The 21658-nt window shown below is 42.7% G+C and overlaps 1 protein-coding gene across 1 annotated transcript; it reads left to right on the top strand.

Moving 5' to 3' along the window:
• The first annotated feature begins 6182 nt into the window (after positions 1-6182).
• LOC123729594 (tubulin alpha chain-like) lies at positions 6183-11746 on the top strand. Its single transcript, XM_045704908.1, is given in 5 exon segments — positions 6183-6337; positions 9811-10033; positions 10165-10313; positions 10599-11010; positions 11013-11746. Coding segments are annotated over 5 exon segments (1350 nt in total). The 5' UTR covers positions 6183-6334; the 3' UTR covers positions 11576-11746.
• The last annotated feature ends 9912 nt before the right edge of the window (positions 11747-21658 follow it).

Here is a 21658-nt window from a genome sequence, read left to right as displayed (position 1 = left end):
TTTCGCTTTTCTCATCACGGCCTCCATTTGTGGCAATGACAGATTGGGTATCTCAATACATTCTTAGTCTTAAATTACTATACATTTAGCAGTGTGCAGACCTCCACAATCAACCTGATACTCCAAATAAATACTTTTTTTTGGACAAGCCTAAATCAATTAGGGGCACGGTTGACTATCCTCATCGTTCTGTTCATGTTCTTCTTCAGACTGTGTTTCAGTTTGGTACTTTTAATGGCACATGTTCAAAGTGGATGGTCCTTGATAATGTCTCTCACTGTCCTTTACGAGTCCATTATGTCTTTGTCCATTAATCCTACCAGTACACCAGCAGCATGAGAGAAGTTTGGACTGGATCTCTCCCCCATGCTCACTCCAACGTGGACTCATGTCACACTGCTGAGAGAAAAGGCAGTTGATAGTTTCTGGTTGATGTGTGCAGGTTGCTGACTCGGACTCAAGTCTCAGGGTAGAAGTGGTGAAGGACCATACCGGACGCCATTGTTGCCATTCAGCCGGTTAGAGGGGGTGTTGAGGTTCACACTGTTCTTGGTCAAATGATCCCTTCCATGCATCTACACACCATCTGTGGTCACCTTCGCCATAACCGAGAGAGAGAGAGAGAGAGAGAGAGAGAGGACAGACCAGACCAGACCAGAACAACAGTTTAGTTCAGCGCATATCTGCCGTTTTCCAAATAAGGTCTGGGCGTACTGCCAAATTACAGCTGCTGATAGTGAGGATTCGTTTTGTCAGTCACTTGCATGAACACAGAAATTAGTTTATAGAAAAGCACAAACATAGAAATTGGTAAATAGAAAAGCACAAGTATAACATTTCCATCACAATGATTACAATTTGAGATGTATCTCCCTTGGGTGGTAACCTCTCCAGCAGCGAACTTGGTTTGAGATACTCGTATTATTTTTCTATAGCCTCTATACTCTGATGTGAATGGGCTATTTTCTCCTAACATTTCCACCTAGCAAACGTCACATACACCAAGCGGTGACATGTTGCAGCTCTAATATTATCATCTGTAACCAGTAGGTGGCAATATAACCTAATGTACAGTAGTGGAGACAGGATGTGGTACACAAAGGACTGGCACCATAGATATCTCTACTTGGAAATGACCTGTTTTAGCATGGACATTGCCATTAAAGGCTTCCACCATTTTAAAGTAGCCATCTGGGTGGAGATTCCTATGATATGGGAGCGATCTGCCAATGATCAGAGCATTTTCTTCTTCAAATTGGGTTGTATGTTTTGTAAATGGCTTTAAACTGTATTTCTGCCATCTACTGGCCACAATAAATAAATGACAAAAGATGTGTTTCAGGACTCCAGCACTGCAGGTGGTGGTAAATCACCAATATTTGCTTGACAGTTTTTTTCAAACCAAAAAAATAAGAAAATGTACTACTTTAAAATGGTGATGGCCTCAATGGCGCTGCTCGTGCTGTCACAGACATCATAATGGGACAGGTACAAAGTTAAGACCTCTATCCATCTCTATGACTGACACCAGTCCTGTGTTATTGAGTTCAGACTTCCTTCTCATCAGTGGTATGCAGAATGTCTCTGTGCCTAACACTAGCCCAGTGGTTTTCAATCTGTGGGTACTGCAGGGGGTCCGCATACGTTGTTGTTTAACCTGTTGGGGGTAGGGGGCAGTATTTACACGGCCGGATAAAAAACGTACCCGATTTAATCTGGTTATTACTACTGCCCAGAAACTAGAATATGCATATAATTATTGGCTTTGGATAGAAAACACCCTAAAGTTTCTAAAACTGTTTGAATGGTGTCTGTGAGTATAACAGAACTCATATGGCAGGCAAAAACCTGAGAAGATTCTGAACAGGAAGTGGCCTGTCTGACAAGTTCTTGTTCATCTTGGCTCTTTTTATTGAAGACTGAGGATCTTTGCTGTAACGTGACACTTCCTACGGCTCCCATAGGCTCTCAGAACCCGGGAAAAAGCTGAGTGATATCAAGGCAGCCCCTGGCTGAAACACATTTGCGCTTTTGGCAAGTGGCCGATCAGAGTACTATGGGCTTAGGCGCGTGCACGAGTCGACCCCATGCTTTATTTTCTTCCGTCTTTTTACCTAAACGCAGATTCCCGGTCGGAATATTATCGCTTTTTTTATGAGAAAAATTGCATAAAAATTGATTTTAAACAGCGATTGACATGCTTCGAAGTACGGTAATGGAATATTTAGAATTTTTTTGTCACGAAATGCGTCGTGCTCGTCACCCTTCTTTACCATTCGGATAGTGTCTTGAACGCACGAACAAAACGCCGGTGTTTGGATATAACTATGGATTATTTTGAACCAAACCAACATTTGTTATTGAAGTAGAAGTCCTGGGAGTGCATTCTGACGAAGAACACCAAAGGTAATAACATTTTTCTTATAGTAAATCTGACTTTGGCGAGTGCTAAACTTGCTGGGTGTCTAAATAGCTAGCCCTGTGATGCCGGGCTATCTACTGAGAATATTGCAAAATGTGCTTTCACCAAAAAGCTATTTTAAAATCAGACATATCGAGTGCATAGAGGAGTTCTGTATCTATAATTCTTAAAATAATTGTTATGCTTTTTGTGAACGTTTATCGTGAGTAATTTAGTAAATTTTTTGTAAATTCAGCGGAAGTTTGCGGGGGGTATGCTAGTTCTGAACGTCACATGCTAATGTAAAAAGCTGGGTTTTGATATAAATATGAACTTGATTGAACAAAACATGCATGTATTGTATAACATAATGTCCTAGGTGTGTCATCTGATGAAGATCATCAAAGGTTAGTGCTGCATTAAGCTGTGGTTTGGGTTTATGTGACATTATATGCTAGCTTGAAAAATGGGTGTCTGATTATTTCTGGCTGGGTACTCTGCTGACATAATCTAATGTTTTGCTTTCGTTGTAAAGCCTTTTTGAAATCGGACAGTGTGGTTAGATTAACGAGAGTCTTGTCTTTAAAATGGTGTAAAATAGTCATGTGTTTGAGAAATTGAATTAATAGCATTTCTAAGGTATTTGAATAACGCGCCACAGGATTCCACTGGCTGTTACGTAGGTGGGACGATTTCGTCCCGCCGACCCTAGAGAGGTTAAAAAAAAATGGTTCAAGAATTTTTCAATACAGAGCCATTAGCAGCGTTATTTAGCGAGTTTGGTTGATTAGTGGTCTCAAACCGGCGAGTTTGGTTGATTTTGTGGTCTCAAAATGGTTGATTTTGTGGTCTTAAACTGGCGAGTTTAGCTGATTTTGTGGTCTCAAAATAGGTGATTTTGTGGTCTCAAACCGGCGAGTTTAGCTGATTTTGTGGTCTTAAACCAGCGAGTTTGGTTGATTTTGTGGTCTCAAAATGGTTGATTTTTGTGGCCTCAAACTGTCGAGTTTACTAACATTCGTCATCAAGAATATGGAGTTATTTACAATTGCTAAATTTATTGTCAATACATCATTAGAAATTGTTTACCAGAATGCATTTTGGTAAATTTCCCTCTGCAATTCAAATATTGGGTCGCGACTGAGGCAACCTGGTTAAATTTGGGTGCTGAGGAAAAAACAATTGCAAACCACTGATTTATCAAACATCCATCTGTAATAAAAGGCTTTTCATCTGTTACATTCTAAATTTGGAGTGAACAAAATGATAACACAACATAATGACACAACTCCCATTTATGCAAATGTAACAGTACAGCTTCCGTCCCTTTCCTTGCCCCTACCTGGGCTTGAACCAGGGACCCTCTGCATACATCAACAACTGACACCCACAAAGCATCGTTACCCATCGCTCCACAAAAGCCACGGCCCTTGCAACGCAAGGGCAACAACCACTTCAAGGTCTCAGAGCGAGTGACGTCACCGATTGAAACGCTATTAGCGCGCACCACCGCTAACTAGCAAGCCATTTCATTTCACATCGGTTACACCAATAAATATCAATAACAAATCACGGTCAAATTATTAAATTATGCGTATAACTGTACGATTTGTTGGAAAATGGATTAGGATGCTACTGCCCAGTAGAATGCAGGATCAATACATATAAATAAACATTCATACATCCACTCTCTCATACTCAGCCCCCTCTAGACAGAGATGGCTGGCACCCCATGAAGGCTTGATAACAGATTGTTTTGGGGGGAATCTGTCTTTATAGAAGGTCCTGTAAATGAGATCGTTGTAGTTTGTTTGGGGACGACGACGACGATACTGCTGTAACTGGAAACATTTGGGAATGTATGATAGAGGTTACATCATTGTTATCTGAAATGGTATTACACAACGGACAATCTGGGATTCAAACTACTTTTTTTTTGTGGTCAACGTGGGCTGCAGCTGGATGAATGTAACCACTCTTATATAGACAGGTGTGTCCTCTTCCATCCCCACCACTCTTCCCTACACCACCCCTCTTCCCTACACCACCCCTCTCCCATCACCACCCCTCTTCCATCCCCCACCCCCTCTTCCATCCCCCACCCCTCTTCCCTACACCACCCCTCTCCCCTTACCACCGCTCTTTCCTACACCATCCCTCTTCCCTACACCAACCCTCTCCCATCCCCACCCCTCTTCCCTACACCACACCCCTTCCCTACACCACCCCTCTTCCCATCACCACCCCTCTCCCATCCCCACCCTTTCCTACACCACCCCTCTTTCATTCCCACCCCTCTTCCTACACCACACCCCTCTTTCCTACACACCCCATCCACCCCTCTTCCATCACCACCCCTCTTCCATCCCCACCCCCTCTTCCATCCCCCACCCCTCTTCCCTACACCACACCCCTTCCCTACACCACCCTCTTCCCTACACCACCCCTCTCCCATCACCACCCCTCTTCCCTACACCACACCTCTTCCCTACACCACACCTCTTCCCTCACCACCTTCCATCACCACCCCTCTCCCAACACCACCCCTCTTTCCTACACCACCCCTCTTTCATCCCCCCCCCTCTTCCCTACACCACCCCTCTTTCCTACACCACCCCTCTTTCCTACACCACCCCTCTCCCATCCCCACCCTTCCCTACACCACCCCTCTTCCCTACACCACCCCTAACACCTCTCCCATCACCACCCCTCTCCCTCTCCCTACACCACCCCTCTTCCCTACACCACCCCTCTTCCCTACACCACACCTCTTCCCTACACCACACCTCTTCCCTACACCACCCCTCTCCCATCACCACCCCTCTCCCATCACCACCTCTCTCCCATCACCACCCCTCTCCCTCTCCCATCCCCACCACTCTTCCCTACACCACCCCTCTCCCATCACCACCCCTCTCCCTCTCTCCCGCTCCCGCTCCCATCCCCACCCCTCTTCCCTACACCACACCTCTTCCCTACACCACCCCTCTTCCCTACACCACCCCTCTCCCCTACACCACCCCTCTCCCACCCCCCAGGGTAACTTGTATATTGGGTGTTGAATCAGTCAATTAAACAGTGAGGAATATCTGACAGGTGGGATTTGTCAAACATCTCACAGACCACACCCTATGTAGTACCTTCCCTATGGGGAAATGAATGGGGAAATGAATGGAGAAATGAATGGGGAAATGAATGGAGAAATGAATGGGGAAATGAATGGAGAAATGAATGGGGAAATGAATGGGGAAATGAATGGAGAAATGAATGGGGAAATGAATGGGGAAATGAATGGGGAAATGAATGGGGAAATGAATGGGGAAATGAATGGAGAAATGAATGGGTTTTTGGGATAAACTCTGAAAATAAAGTTTGTGGTAAACACAGGCTTTAGACGATCTTATACGTTTTGTTTCTATGAGATAATATCAGTCTGTTAACATGACCGCTATGTGTTTGTTTTGATTACAAAAATGCTTCAAAATTCACAAAAAAAAGTAACATTAGCTGATTATCTCATAGAAACACAATGTATCAGATCTCCTAAACCTGTGTTTACCACAAACTTTATTTTCAGCGTTTATCCCCCCCAAAAAAACGTCCAAAATCCTAAACCCCATAGGCTTTGACCAACAAGCCATAGAGGAGTTAGTGCCTATAAAAATATGCCATTGCTACTGCTCTCTATACCCATAATTCTTTATAGAGAGTCAGCACTCATTAGCCTTTGTCTGTTATAAGAAGGAGGGACTTCCCTGTTCTCTACCGCCAACCAGACTCTGCTGTAGCTTCCTGCTGGGGCTGTGTGCTTCCTGCTGGGGCTGTCTGCTTCCCCGGGTCTATAAAACCCCACCTCTTCCTTTCTGCTGCAGTTCTGCCTTCTCGTCTGAATCCTCAACGTCAGCCTGTGAAGGAAAAGAAAAACCAGACAAAATGGTGAGTGCTGACGTAGATGATAAAATCAATTTTTTCTTTTTTCGTTCTTTCATATGTTATTTATATTCAATGGTGGGTTTAGATAAGGCTGATGATTGTAAAGGAGGGATAGCATGTAGATGATGGTGAATATTATGTTACATAAATACCATGTGATTCTCTGCATTTTCCCTTTTTCTTTTAGATGTTATATATATATATATATAAATTGTTATATATGTTATATATGTTATATATATATATATATAAATAAACCAGTATAAATATATATAAACATATATTTATACTGGTTTATTTCGGTAAACAAATATTCTTGTGACAGAATCATCTATAGCCATACATCAAATGTGGGTCAGATTTCATTGTTCTAATGTCTATGTGCTTAGTCATTGTTCTACTTGGTGATAATCTATCTATCCACTGTCTAGATAGAAAAACCTCTTTGCTTCAGGGAAAAAAAACTGAATTGCAGATCATTTGGATTTTCTGTGATTTTTTTTTATTTTTATATTTCTGCCATTCTGAGAGGAGGAGGGAATTATTGAGCACAAAGGAGAACAGGGAGGAGCAATCTGTGATGCTAGCCATTTTCTCTGCAGATTTTAGGGTATGTGTGAGATATATCTCACGCTGTTACACTGCAATGAGTGTGCAGCTGGACCGGGGATGGGGGGAGGGAGGAGAGAGAAAAAGAGGGAGGGAAAAAAGAGGAGAGAGGAGGATGGGTGAGGAGAGAGGAGAGAAGAGGAGGGGGAGGAGAGAGGAGGAGAGAGGAGGAGGGGTGAGGAGAGAGGAGAGAAGAGGAGGGGGAGGAGAGAGGAGGGGTGAGGAGAGAGGAGAGAAGAGGAGGGGGAGGAGAGAGGAGGAGAGAGGAGGAGGGGTGAGGAGAGAGGAGAGAAGAGGAGGGGGAGGAGAGAGGAGGGGTGAGGAGAGAGGAGGAGAGAGGAGGAGGGGTGAGGAGAGAGGAGGGGTGAGGAGAGAGGAGGAGGGGTGAGGAGAGAGGGGTGGAGGGGGGAGAAGGTGTGGCCCACAGGAACAAGACCTTTTACCTCTCTGGTCCTCTGCTGGGGCTAGGGGGCAGTATTGAGACATTTTGAAAAAAATATGTGCCCATTTTTAACTGCCTCCTACACCAACTCAGAAGCTAGGATATGCATATTATTAACACATTCGGATAGAAAACACTCTGAATTTTCTAAAACAGTTTGAATGGTGTCTGTAAGTATAACAAAACTCATATTGCAGGCAAAAACCTGTGAAAAATAGATCAAAAAAAAATGTACTATTTAGTGTCATTGTTATTAGATACCACAGTGAGAAAGGATTCATTTCGCAACACCTACGGCTTCCACTAGATGTCAACGATCTTTATAAAGTTGTTTGAAGCGTCTATGTTAAACAGAGAGCAAATTATAATCCGAGGAAGTTGACATGTCATCTCTTCATTTTTTTGCGCCTGCGCATTAATCTGAGAAACGTGAGTTTGTCATCATTGTTTATCTAGACATAGGATAGGTTGTGTGAAAATATTACTGATGTTTAACGTTAAAAATGGACCAAAAGATTAATGCTAAACAACATTTGACATGTTTGAACGAACATAAATAGATTATTTACTAGGTTTTTTTAGCTTTTCTGCGTGATTTTACACTCCCCCCACCACGTTTTGTGGGAGCATAATGAACGCTAAGTACCTGGTGTTATTTGGACATAAATTATGAACTTTGTCAAAAGAAACCACATTTGTTCCGGACCTGGGATGCCTTCCGGACCTGGGATGCCTGCCTTCTGATGGAGATAATCAAAGGTAAGGGGATATTTACAATGTTATTATCGATTTTAGATGATGCTACCTGTATAGCATAGCTTAGTGTTCTTAGCATAACACCCTGTTTATTGTAAAATGTGATTTCCCAGTAAAGTTATTTTGAGATCTGGCCATTCGGTAGCAATTACGAGATGATAATATATTATTCTTTGAATGACAATATTATAATTTACCAATGTTTTCGAATAGTAATTTTGTTATGTTCACCGGAAGCATTTCAGAGAAGAAAAAAATCTGAATTTCACGCTACTGTAAAATGCTGTTTTTGGATATAAATATGAACTTGATGGAACAAAAAATGCATGTATTGTATAACATAATGTCCTAGGAGTGTCATCTGATGGAGATTGACAAAGGTTAGTACATAATTCTAGCTGGTTTCTGCTTTTGGTGACGCCTGACCTTGAATTGAAAATGGATGTTTGTACTTTTGTGGCTATGTACTGTCCTAACATAATCTAACATAATCTAACTTTATGCTTTTGCCGTAAAGCCTCTTTGAAAATCGAACAATGTGGTTAGATTAAGGAGATGTTTATCTTTTAAATTGTGTAAAATAGTTGATTGTTTGAGAAATTGAAATTATTAGATTTTTGATGTTTTGAATTTCCAGCCTTGTTAGCAATCCCGACTCGGGGTTCATTGCTAACCTGTAGCCCCAACAGGTTTTAAAGATACAGGGTCATAAATAACGATCTGTCGTCAAATGGCAGATAAAGAATTTGCAAAATGACATAAATGACGTACAGTAGTAGTGTCATAAACTCAAGATGGTGGCCACTCTATTCAGCCGAATCCAACCAGGATAGCCTAGCATAGCCAATGACTTTGCTTAAATGTCATTTTGCTAAAACGGTTGATAGTATCCCTCCTCTATTTAAAAAAAATCTGATTTTACTTTCACTTAATCACAGTGATCTTACAGGAATAGATTGATGATTGATTCTGCATAACACTACAATACATTACAATACATTACAATACATTACAATACATTACAATGCATTACAATACATTACAATGCATTACAATACATTACAATGCATTACAATACATTACAATACATTACAATACATTACAATGCATTACAATACATTAGAATGCATTACAATACATTACAATACACTACAATACATTACAATACATTACAATGCATTACAATACATTACAATACAATACATTACAATGCATTACAATACATTACAATACATTACAATGCATTACAATACATTACAATGCATTACAATACATTACAATGCATTACAATGCATTACAATGCATTACAATACATTACAATACACTACAATACATTACAATACATTACAATGCATTACAATACATTACAATACATTACAATACATTACAATTCATTTCAATGCAATTTAAACTGTCTGAAATGGCTTTTAACCTCTATGTTCATCCCTCCACTCCATTGTATATCAACTTCACTGTGTCATTTAATGTGTAAAGACATTATTTGATTGACATTTCCCTGTAGTTGATCTCTTATTTTAATGTATCGTGTGTTTTTGTTCTACCTTGTCATTGTTACTGATGACTGCATTGTTGGAGTTAGAGCTAGCGAGAAAGGCATTTCACTGAAATTGTGTGTGTGACATTAAACCTTGAGCCCTCTCTTTTTCAGCGTGAGTGTATTTCTATGCATGTCGGCCAAGCCGGAGTCCAGATGGGCAACGCCTGTTGGGAGCTGTACTGCCTGGAGCATGGGATCCAGCCGGACGGACAGATGCCCAGTGACAAGACCTGTGGAGGTGGAGACGACTCTTTCAACACCTTCTTCAGTGAGACCGGAGCCGGAAAGCATGTCCCCCGTGCCATCTTCGTAGATCTGGAGCCCACTGTCATCGGTAAGATGAGACTCTTCTGAAATCCTGGAGGAAATCTGTTGGATTATGGTTCACAAGCTTTGAATGATTTGATATTCTGTCCCAAGATATTCCTCATATTAGGATATTCTAAATCTACCTTTGTCTTTCAGATGAGGTGAGGACAGGTATCTATCGCCAGCTGTTCCACCCTGAGCAGCTGATCACTGGTAAGGAAGATGCTGCCAACAACTACGCCCGCGGTCACTACACCATCGGCAAGGAGATCATTGACATCGTGCTGGACAGGACACGCAAACTGGTGAGTCATCATTCTGAAACAGGCCTCTAACTAGGGTTCTACACGGAACCTTTTTCATTCTAGAAGGTTGTTCAGAAACCTTCTCTATGGAAGAAAGCGTTTTAAAAAGGTTATTTCGGTGGGCCAATAAGTTGTACCTGGAACTATAAAGGGTTATCTTACAGGGACAAGCCGAAGAACCCTTTATGGTTCTAGGTAGAACATGCAAACAGGTTCTCCATTCTATTCTTACTACTATAACATAAGATAACATCTAACAATGTTATTGTACCATTTCTCCATCAGGCTGACCAGTGTACTGGGCTTCAGGGATTCCTCATCTTCCACAGCTTTGGAGGAGGCACTGGCTCTGGTTTCACCTCCCTGCTGATGGAACGTCTGTCTGTCGACTACGGAAAGAAGTCTAAGCTTGAGTTTGCCGTTTACCCAGCTCCCCAGGTGTCCACAGCTGTGGTGGAGCCCTACAACTCCATCCTGACCACTCACACCACCCTGGAACACTCTGACTGTGCCTTCATGGTGGACAATGAGGCTATCTATGACATCTGCCGTAGGAACCTTGACATTGAGCGTCCCTCATACACCAACCTCAACAGGCTCATTGGTCAGATCGTCTCCTCCATCACTGCCTCCCTGCGTTTCGATGGCGCCCTGAATGTTGATCTGACAGAGTTCCAGACCAACTTGGTGCCCTACCCCGTATCCACTTCCCTCTGGCCACCTATGCCCCAGTCATCTCCGCTGAGAAGGCCTATCACGAGCAGCTGTCAGTCGCTGACATCACCAACGCCTGCTTTGAGCCGGCCAATCAGATGGTGAAATGTGACCCTCGTCACGGCAAATACATGGCCTGCTGTCTCCTGTACCGTGGCGACGTTGTTCCCAAAGATGTCAACTCTGCCATCGCTGCCATCAAAACCAAGAGGAGTATCCAGTTTGTGGACTGGTGTCCCACTGGCTTCAAGGTGGGTATCAACTACCAGCCCCCTACGGTGGTTCCTGGAGGAGACCTGGCCAAGGTCCAGAGGGCTGTGTGCATGCTGAGTAACACCACAGCCATCGCTGAGGCCTGGGCTCGTCTGGACCACAAGTTTGACCTGATGTATGCCAAGAGAGCCTTCGTGCACTGGTATGTTGGTGAGGGCATGGAGGAGGGAGAGTTCTCTGAGGCCAGAGAAGACATGGCAGCCCTGGAGAAGGATTATGAAGAGGTGGGCACTGACAGCGTGGGAGAAGAGGATGAGGAGGGAGAGGAATATTAAAAGTCTAAACATGCTTTGCCAGCCTACATTCCAACACTGACTGTTGGAGTCCTACGCTTAACATGACGGCAACACATTCCCCACTGCAGTGTCAACAGTCTCTGTTACATCTAGTCATGTTGTGTCTGTATTCTCAATAAACACGCCACGTCTCTTGTCTAGACAAACAAATTGAATGTGAAACGAGTTTTTGGGGGGGAAATCTGCCAGTGAAATATCAGGGCGGCAAATTCAAAAACAACAATGTCATAATTCAACTTCCTCAAACATACAACTTTTTTACACCATTTTAAAGATACACTTCTCCTTGACGTAACCACAATGTCCGATTTCAAATAGGCTTTACAGCGAAACCAAAACATTAGATTATGTTAGGAGAGTACATAGACAAAAATAATCACACAGCTGTTTTCCAAGCAAGGACATGTGTCAATAAAACCCAAAACAGCTAAATGAAGCACTAACCTTTGACGATCTTCATCAGATGACACATGCATGTATGTTTTGTTTGATAAAGTTCATATTTATATCCAAAAACAGCATTTTACATTGGCGCGTGATGTTCAGAAAATGTATTCCCACCAAAACCCTCGGTGAATGTGCACATCAATTTACAAATATACTCATCATAAACGTTGACAAAATATATAACAATTATTTAAAGAATTATAGATAAGACTACTGGATGCAACCGCTTTGTCAGATTTTAAAATAGCTTTACGGAGAAAGCACATTTTTCAATATTCTGAGTACATAGCTCAGCCATCACAGAGAGCTATACAGACACCCGCCAAGTTCGGGGCAACCTAAACTCAGAATTAGTATTAGAAATATTCTCTTACCTTTGCTGATCTTCGTCAGAATGCACTCCCAGGACTGCTACTTCCACAAGAAATGTTGTTTTTGTTCGAAATAATACATATTTATGTCCAAATACCTCCGTTTTGTTTGTGCATTCAGAGCACTATCCAAAGGCATAACGCGCGAGTGCGGTACCAGAGACAAAGTCAAAATGTTTCATTACCGTACTTAGAAGCATGTCAAACGCTGTTTAAAATCAATCTTTATGGTATTTTTAATGTAAAATTGCAATAATATTCCAACCGGACAATAGCGTATACATTCAAGGAGAAAAAGAAGGAACGGCGCACTCGCGTGACCGCGCATATCCAATCCCTTTGTCCACAGGCAGTCCACTCAGTAACTGAGCTCCTATTGTCTGCCCAGTAACAGGAGAAGGCTGAAACAACTTTCTGAAGGCATTTGACAGCCAATGGAAGCCTTAGGAAGTGCAATGTAACCCCACAGATACTGTAGTTTCGAAAGGGACTAGAAAGAACTACAATTCTCAGATCCTCCACTTCCTGGTTGACTTTTTCTCAGGTTTTTGCCTGCCATATGAGTTCTGTTTTACTCACAGACACCATTCAAACAGTTTTAGAAACTTCAGAGTGTTTTCTATCCACATCTACTAATGATATGCATATTCTAGTTTCTGGGCCAGAATAGTAACCTGTTTAAATTGGGTAAGTTTTTCACCCGGCCGTGAAAATATTGCCCCCTAGCCCTGACAGGTTAATGAGGTCTCCGTGAGTAAGTTCTTCCAGGTGTGGCCAGTCAACGTAGGAGTGGCATCATGGAACTGACCCCACCTGTGCAAATATGATTGTAGCCTACTGAAATGGCACAGGTAGACATCACTGCATCATTTTTAGCCTAAGAGTGATATTTTGGGGACAGCTATTGATATTTGGTAGGCATTAAACTTGCATACATTTCTGCTGAGCTGGTACATTAATGCTGATGTTTTGGAAATTCTTACACAGGGGCACTCAAAGTCCCAGCAATTGTCCTATATACGGCTATGCACACACAAGTTATATTTGCGTAATTAATTAATCATTGCCGTTTTGTTTCATTAATGTGACCGACCAATACCTCACGAGGCTTCTTCTCTCTAAGCTGAGACCTTGAAACTGAGATATCTCGTTCTCAAAACAAGGGTCTTGGCGTACTGCCAAATTACAGCTACTGATTGTGAGGATTTGTTTAGTCGGTCGCTTGCATGAACACAGAATCTGGTTTATAGAAAAGCACAAACATAGAAATTGGTAAATAGAAAAGCACAAGTATAAAATGTCCATCACATTCCATCCTCATCACTTGTGTGATAATAATCATTACATTGGAAACATTTAGATTTTAGCTTCTATATCAAAATATTCTATACTCCGATTAAAGTAAGGGAAATCAACACAGAGGAGAAAAAAAACACACTTCCTAACTTCAAAGCTTTCATTCTGGGTTGTATAATCCAAATAGTATGGTAATATTACAATCATAATAAAGGTTATACTTCTATTAATGGGAGTGAGGATTGAGGTGAATAAATCGCTCAATGTTAACCATTGTTTCCATATCTCTTAACACAATCGGGTTTGGATTGAGCAATGCGTTTCACTGACTGTCCCTGGGACATCAACTTAGTCACAATATAAAACCTTGTTGTTTAATAACAATTCTTGTTAAAACGAAAAAAACGTTCAATCATTACTCATCGTCCGTATCTACAGGGGAAATGGGACCTCATCCATAGTTGGCAGCTCATTAGTTTCACCATCCTCTGGAGGAGCAGATAACTGCTGAAATCTTATCAGCCAGAGAGGCACAGATCGCCTTACAGCATGTTAATAACATTTCACAGGGAAGAGAGAGAGAGAGAACACATGTTGTAACAGTTTCACACCGACCTTGATAAGAATGAGATTGGGGCAAGGTTAGCTCAAGCTACACTCTAGTGGCACATATTAGGGCCTCGCCTTTCCAAATTATAATTATAACTATTGATAAATGATCCAACCCAAAAGTAGAATGACAAGTCTTCAGTGTTTTACGTTGGTTCTATCACTTTAATTTAAGACCCTCAACTTAGCACACACTGATACTGGCAGAATGAACATTTACATTGAATTTATATTTCTAACATTTCGCTTTTCTCATCACGGCCTCCATTTGTGGCAATGACAGATTGGGTATCTCAATACATTCTTAGTCTTAAATTACTATACATTTAGCAGTGTGCAGACCTCCACAATCAACCTGATACTCCAAATAAATACTTTTTTTTGGACAAGCCTAAATCAATTACGGGCACGGTTGACTATCCTCATCGTTCTGTTCATGTTCTTCTTCAGACTGTGTTTCAGTTTGGTACTTTTAATGGCACATGTTCAAAGTGGATGGTCCTTGATAATGTCTCTCACTGTCCTTTACGAGTCCATTATGTCTTTGTCCATTAATCCTACCAGTACACCAGCAGCATGAGAGAAGTTTGGACTGGATCTCTCCCCCATGCTCACTCCAACGTGGACTCATGTCACACTTCTGAGAGAAAAGGCAGTTGATAGTTTCTGGTTGATGTGTGCAGGTTGCTGACTCGGACTCAAGTCTCAGGGTAGAAGTGGTGAAGGACCATACCGGACGCCATTGTTGCCATTCAGCCGGTTAGAGGGGGTGTTGAGGTTCACACTGTTCTTGGTCAAATGATCCCTTCCATGCATCTACACACCATCTGTGGTCACCTTCGCCATAACCGAGAGAGAGAGAGAGAGAGAGAGAGAGAGAGAGAGAGAGGACAGACCAGACCAGACCAGAACAACAGTTTAGTTCAGCGCATATCTGCCGTTTTCCAAATAAGGTCTGGGCGTACTGCCAAATTACAGCTGCTGATAGTGAGGATTCGTTTTGTCAGTCACTTGCATGAACACAGAAATTAGTTTATAGAAAAGCACAAACATAGAAATTGGTAAATAGAAAAGCACAAGTATAACATTTCCATCACAATGATTACAATTTGAGATGTATCTCCCTTGGGTGGTAACCTCTCCAGCAGCGAACTTGGTTTGAGATACTCGTATTATTTTTCTATAGCCTCTATACTCTGATGTGAATGGGCTATTTTCTCCTAACATTTCCACCTAGCAAACGTCACATACACCAAGCGGTGACATGTTGCAGCTCTAATATTATCATCTGTAACCAGTAGGTGGCAATATAACCTAATGTACAGTAGTGGAGACAGGATGTGGTACACAAAGGACTGGCACCATAGATATCTCTACTTGGAAATGACCTGTTTTAGCATGGACATTGCCATTAAAGGCTTCCACCATTTTAAAGTAGCCATCTGGGTGGAGATTCCTATGATATGGGAGCGATCTGCCAATGATCAGAGCCTTTTCTTCTTCAAATTGGGTTGTATGTTTTGTAAATGGCTTTAAACTGTATTGCTGCCATCTACTGGCCACAATAAATAAATGACAAAAGATGTGTTTCAGGACTCCAGCACTGCAGGTGGTGGTAAATCACCAATATTTGCTTGACAGTTTTTTTCAAACCAAAAAAATAAGAAAATGTACTACTTTAAAATGGTGATGGCCTCAATGGCGCTGCTCGTGCTGTCACAGACTTCATAATGGGACAGGTACAAAGTTAAGACCTCTATCCATCTCTATGACTGACACCAGTCCTGTGTTATTGAGTTCAGACTTCCTTCTCATCAGTGGTATGCAGAATGTCTCTGTGCCTAACACTAGCCCAGTGGTTTTCAATCTGTGGGTACTGCAGGGGTCCGCATACGTTGTTGTTTAACCTGTTGGGGGTAGGGGGCAGTATTTACACGGCCGGATAAAAAACGTACCCGATTTAATCTGGTTATTACTACTGCCCAGAAACTAGAATATGCATATCATTATTGGCTTTGGATAGAAAATACCCTAAAGTTTCTAAAACTGTTTGAATGGTGTCTGTGAGTATAACAGAACTCATATGGCAGGCAAAAACCTGAGAAGATTCTGAACAGGAAGTGGCCTGTCTGACAAGTTCTTGTTCATCTTGGCTCTTTTTATTGAAGACTGAGGATCTTTGCTGTAACGTGACACTTCCTACGGCTCCCATAGGCTCTCAGAACCCGGGAAAAAGCTGAGTGATATCAAGGCAGCCCCTGGCTGAAACACATTTGCGCTTTTGGCAAGTGGCCGATCAGAGGACAATGGGCTTAGGCACATGCACGAGTCGACCCCATGCTTTATTTTCTTTCGTCTTTTTACCTAAACGCAGATTTCCGGTCGGAATATTATCGCTTTTTTTATGAGAAAAATTGCATAAAAATTGATTTTAAACAGCGATTGACATGCTTCGAAGTACGGTAATGGAATATTTAGAATTTTTTTGTCACGAAATGCGTCGTGCTCGTCACCCTTCTTTACCATTCAGATAGTGTCTTGAACGCACGAACAAAACGCCGCTGTTTGGATATAACTATGGATTATTTTGAACCAAACCAACATTTGTTATTGAAGTAGAAGTCCTGGGAGTGCATTCTGACGAAGAACACCAAAGGTAATAACATTTTTCTTATAGTAAATCTGACTTTGGTGAGTGCTAAACTTGCTGGGTGTCTAAATAGCTAGCCCTGTGATGCCGGGCTATCTACTGAGAATATTGCAAAATGTGCTTTCACCAAAAAGCTATTTTAAAATCAGACATATCGAGTGCATAGAGGAGTTCTGTATCTATAATTCTTAAAATAATTGTTATGCTTTTTGTGAACGTTTATCGTGAGTAATTTAGTAAATTTTTTGTCAATTCAGCGGAAGTTTGCGGGGGGTATGCTAGTTCTGAACGTCACATGCTAATGTAAAAAGCTGGGTTTTGATATAAATATGAACTTGATTGAACAAAACATGCATGTATTGTATAACATAATGTCCTAGGTGTGTCATCTGATGAAGATCATCAAAGGTTAGTGCTGCATTTAGCTGTGGTTTGGGTTTATGTGACATTATATGCTAGCTTGAAAAATGGGTGTCTGATTATTTCTGGCTGGGTACTCTGCTGACATAATCTAATGTTTTGCTTTCGTTGTAAAGCCTTTTTGAAATCGGACAGTGTGGTTAGATTAACGAGAGTCTTGTCTTTAAAATGGTGTAAAATAGTCATGTGTTTGAGAAATTGAAGTAATAGCATTTCTAAGGTATTTGAATAACGCGCCACAGGATTCCACTGGCTGTTACGTAGGTGGGACGATTTCGTCCCGCCGACCCTAGAGAGGTTAAAAAAAAAATGGTTCAAGAATTTTTCAATACAGAGCCATTAGCAGCGTTATTTAGCGAGTTTGGTTGATTAGTGGTCTCAAACCGGCGAGTTTGGTTGATTTTGTGGTCTCAAAATGGTTGATTTTGTGGTCTTAAACTCGCGAGTTTAGCTGATTTTGTGGTCTCAAAATAGGTGATTTTGTGGTCTCAAACCGGCGAGTTTAGCTGATTTTGTGGTCTTAAACCAGCGAGTTTGGTTGATTTTGTGGTCTCAAAATGGTTGATTTTTGTGGCCTCAAACTGTCGAGTTTACTAACATTCGTCATCAAGAATATGGAGTTATTTACAATTGCTACATTTATTGTCAATACATCATTAGAAATTGTTTACCAGAATGCATTTTGGTAAATTTCCCTCTGCGATTCAAATATTGGGTCGCGACTGAGGCAACCTGGTTAAATTTGGGTGCTGAGGAAAAAACAATTGCAAACCACTGATTTATCAAACATCCATCTGTAATAAAAGGCTTTTCATCTGTTACATTCTAAATTTGGAGTGAACAAAATGATAACACAACATAATGACACAACTCCCATTTATGCAAATGTAACAGTACAGCTTCCGTCCCTTTCCTTGCCCCTACCTGGGCTTGAACCAGGGACCCTCTGCATACATCAACAACTGACACCCACAAAGCATCGTTACCCATCGCTCCACAAAAGCCACGGCCCTTGCAACACAAGGGCAACAACCACTTCAAGGTCTCAGAGCGAGTGACGTCACCGATTGAAACGCTATTAGCGCGCACCACCGCTAACTAGCAAGCCATTTCATTTCACATCGGTTACACCAATAAATATCAATAACAAATCACGGTCAAATTATTAAATTATGCGTATAACTGTACGATTTTTTTGAAAATGGATTAGGATGCTACTGCCCAGTAGAATGCAGGATCAATACATATAAATAAACATTCATACATCCACTCTCTCATACTCAGCCCCCTCTAGACAGAGATGGCTGGCACCCCATGAAGGCTTGATAACAGATTGTTTTGGGGGGAATCTGTCTTTATAGAAGGTCCTGTAAATGAGATCGTTGTAGTTTGTTTGGGGACGACGACGACGATACTGCTGTAACTGGAAACATTTGGCAATGTATGATAGAGGTTACATCATTGTTATCTGAAATGGTATTACACAACGGACAATCTGGGATTCAAACTACTTTTTTTTTGTGGTCAACGTGGGCTGCAGCTGGATGAATGTAACCACTCTTATATAGACAGGTGTGTCCTCTTCCATCCCCACCCCTCTTCCCTACACCATCCCTCTTCCATACACCACCCCTCTCCCATCACCACCCCTCTCCCATCACCACCGCTCTTTCCTACACCATCCCTCTTCCCTACACCACCCCTCTTCCCTACACCACCCCTCTCCCATCACCACCCCTCTCCCATCCCCACCCCTCTTCCCTACACCACCCCTCTTCCCTACACCACCCCTCTCCCATCCCCACCCCTCTTCCCTACACCACCCCTCTTCCCATCCCCACCCCTCTCCCATCCCCACCCCTCTCCCATCACCACCCCTCTCCCCTACACCACCCCTCTCCCATCACCACCGCTCTTTCCTACACCATCCCTCTTCCCTACACCACCCCTCTCCCATCCCCACCCCTCTTCCCATCCCCACCCCTCTCCCATCCCCACCCCTCTCCCATCCCCACCCCTCTCCCCTACACCACCCCTCTCCCATCACCACCGCTCTTTCCTACACCATCCCTCTTTCCTACACCACCCCTCTTCCCTACACCACCCCTCTTCCATCCCCCACCCCTCTTCCCTACACCACACATCTTCCCATCACCACCCCTCTCCCATCCCCACCCCTCTTCCCTACACCACCCCTCTTCCCTACACCACACATCTTCCCATCACCACCCCTCTCCCATCCCCACCCCTCTTCCCATCCCCACCCCTCTTCCCTACACCACACCCCTTCCCTACACCACCCCTCTTCCCATCACCACCCCTCTCCCATCCCCACCCCTCTTTCCTACACCACCCCTCTTCCCTACACCACACCTCTTTCCTACACCACCCCTCTTTCATCCCCCACCCCTCTTCCCTACACCACCCCTCTTTCCTACACCACCCCTCTTCCACCACCACCCCTCTTCTCTACACCACCCCTCTCCCTCTCCCTACACCACCCCTCTTCCCTACACCACACCTCTTCCCTACACCACCCCTCTCCCATCACCACCCCTCTCCCTCTCCCTACACCACCCCTCTTCCCTACACCACACCTCTTCCCTACACCACACCTCTTCCCTACACCACACCTCTTCCCTACACCACCCCTCTCCCTCTCCCTACACCACACCTCTTCCCTACACCACCCCTCTTCCCTACACCACACCTCTTCCCTACACCACCCCTCTCCCATCACCACCCCTCTCCCATCACCACCCCTCTCCCATCACCACCTCTCTCCCATCACCACCCCTCTCCCTCTCCCATCCCCACCACTCTTCCCTACACCACCCATCTCCCATCACCACCCCTCTCCCTCTCTCCCGCTCCCATCCCCACCCCTCTTCCCTACACCACACCTCTTCCCTACACCACCCCTCTTCCCTACACCACCCCTCTCCCCTACACCACCCCTCTCCCACCCCCCACCCCCCATGCATGTAATGAAAGGGCTTCTGCTGTAGCCTCTTCATACCATTCAGCTGTCTATGACTTCGTGAGAGATAGAGCAAGGAGAATTAGTGACTAGTGTTGTTTGTATCATTTATCTATGTTAAAACAATAGGTTCATTGTCATCTGTCAATTTGTTTTGTTTTTTAAGACCCCTCCCCCCCTTTCTTGGACATTTCTAGTTTCATAATCTCAAGCTGTCCGTGATGACTATCAGCCTACCATTTGAAGATTACACCATGATGTCGAATCAGGACGCCAACAGCGTCTTGTAGATTACATAGAAGTGTGCTGTTATAACAGCCTGTCTTTTATACAATGTAATTGGTCGAAGGAGAAATAAATAAATAATTACTTATTTTATTTTTGTATTTTCTCGAAAGAAAGCTGTTATTTAGGGTAACTTGTATATTGGGTGTTGAATCAGTCAATTAAACAGTGAGGAATATCTGACAGGTGGGATTTGTCAAACATCTCACAGACCACACCCTATGTAGTACCTTCCCTATGGGGAAATGAATGGGGAAATGAATGGAGAAATGAATGGGGAAATGAATGGAGAAATGAATGGGGAAATGAATGGGGAAATGAATGGAGAAATGAATGGGGAAATGAATGGAGAAATGAATGGGGAAATGAATGGGGAAATGAATGGGGAAATGAATGGAGAAATGAATGGGGAAATGAATGGGGAAATGAATGGGGAAATGAATGGGGAAATGAATGGAGAAATGAATGGGGAAATGAATGGAGAAATTAATGGGGAAATGAATGGGGAAATGAATGGGGAAATGAATGGAGAAATGAATGGGGAAATGAATGGAGAAATGAATGGGGAAATGAATGGGGAAATGAATGGGGAAATGAATGGGGAAATGAATGGAGAAATGAATGGGGAAATGAATGGAGAAATGAATGGGGAAATGAATGGGGAAATGAATGGGGAAATGAATGGAGAAATGAATGGGGAAATGAATGGGGAAATGAATGGGGAAATGAATGGAGAAATGAATGGGGAAATGAATGGGGAAATGAATGGGGAAATGAATGGAGAAATGAATGGGGAAATGAATGGGGAAATGAATGGGGAAATGAATGGAGAAATGAATGGGTTTTTGGGATAAACTCTGAAAATAAAGTTTGTGGTAAACACAGGCTTTAGACGATCTTATACGTTTTGTTTCTATGAGATAATATCAGTCTGTTAACATGACCGCTATGTGTTTGTTTTGATTACAAAAATGCTTCAAAATTCACAAAAAAAAGTAACATTA

The sequence above is a fragment of the Salmo salar genome, chromosome ssa21 (assembly GCF_905237065.1).
Source record: "Salmo salar chromosome ssa21, Ssal_v3.1, whole genome shotgun sequence".
NCBI lineage: Eukaryota > Metazoa > Chordata > Actinopteri > Salmoniformes > Salmonidae > Salmo > Salmo salar.
This window is presented reverse-complemented; position numbering and strand designations above follow the sequence as displayed.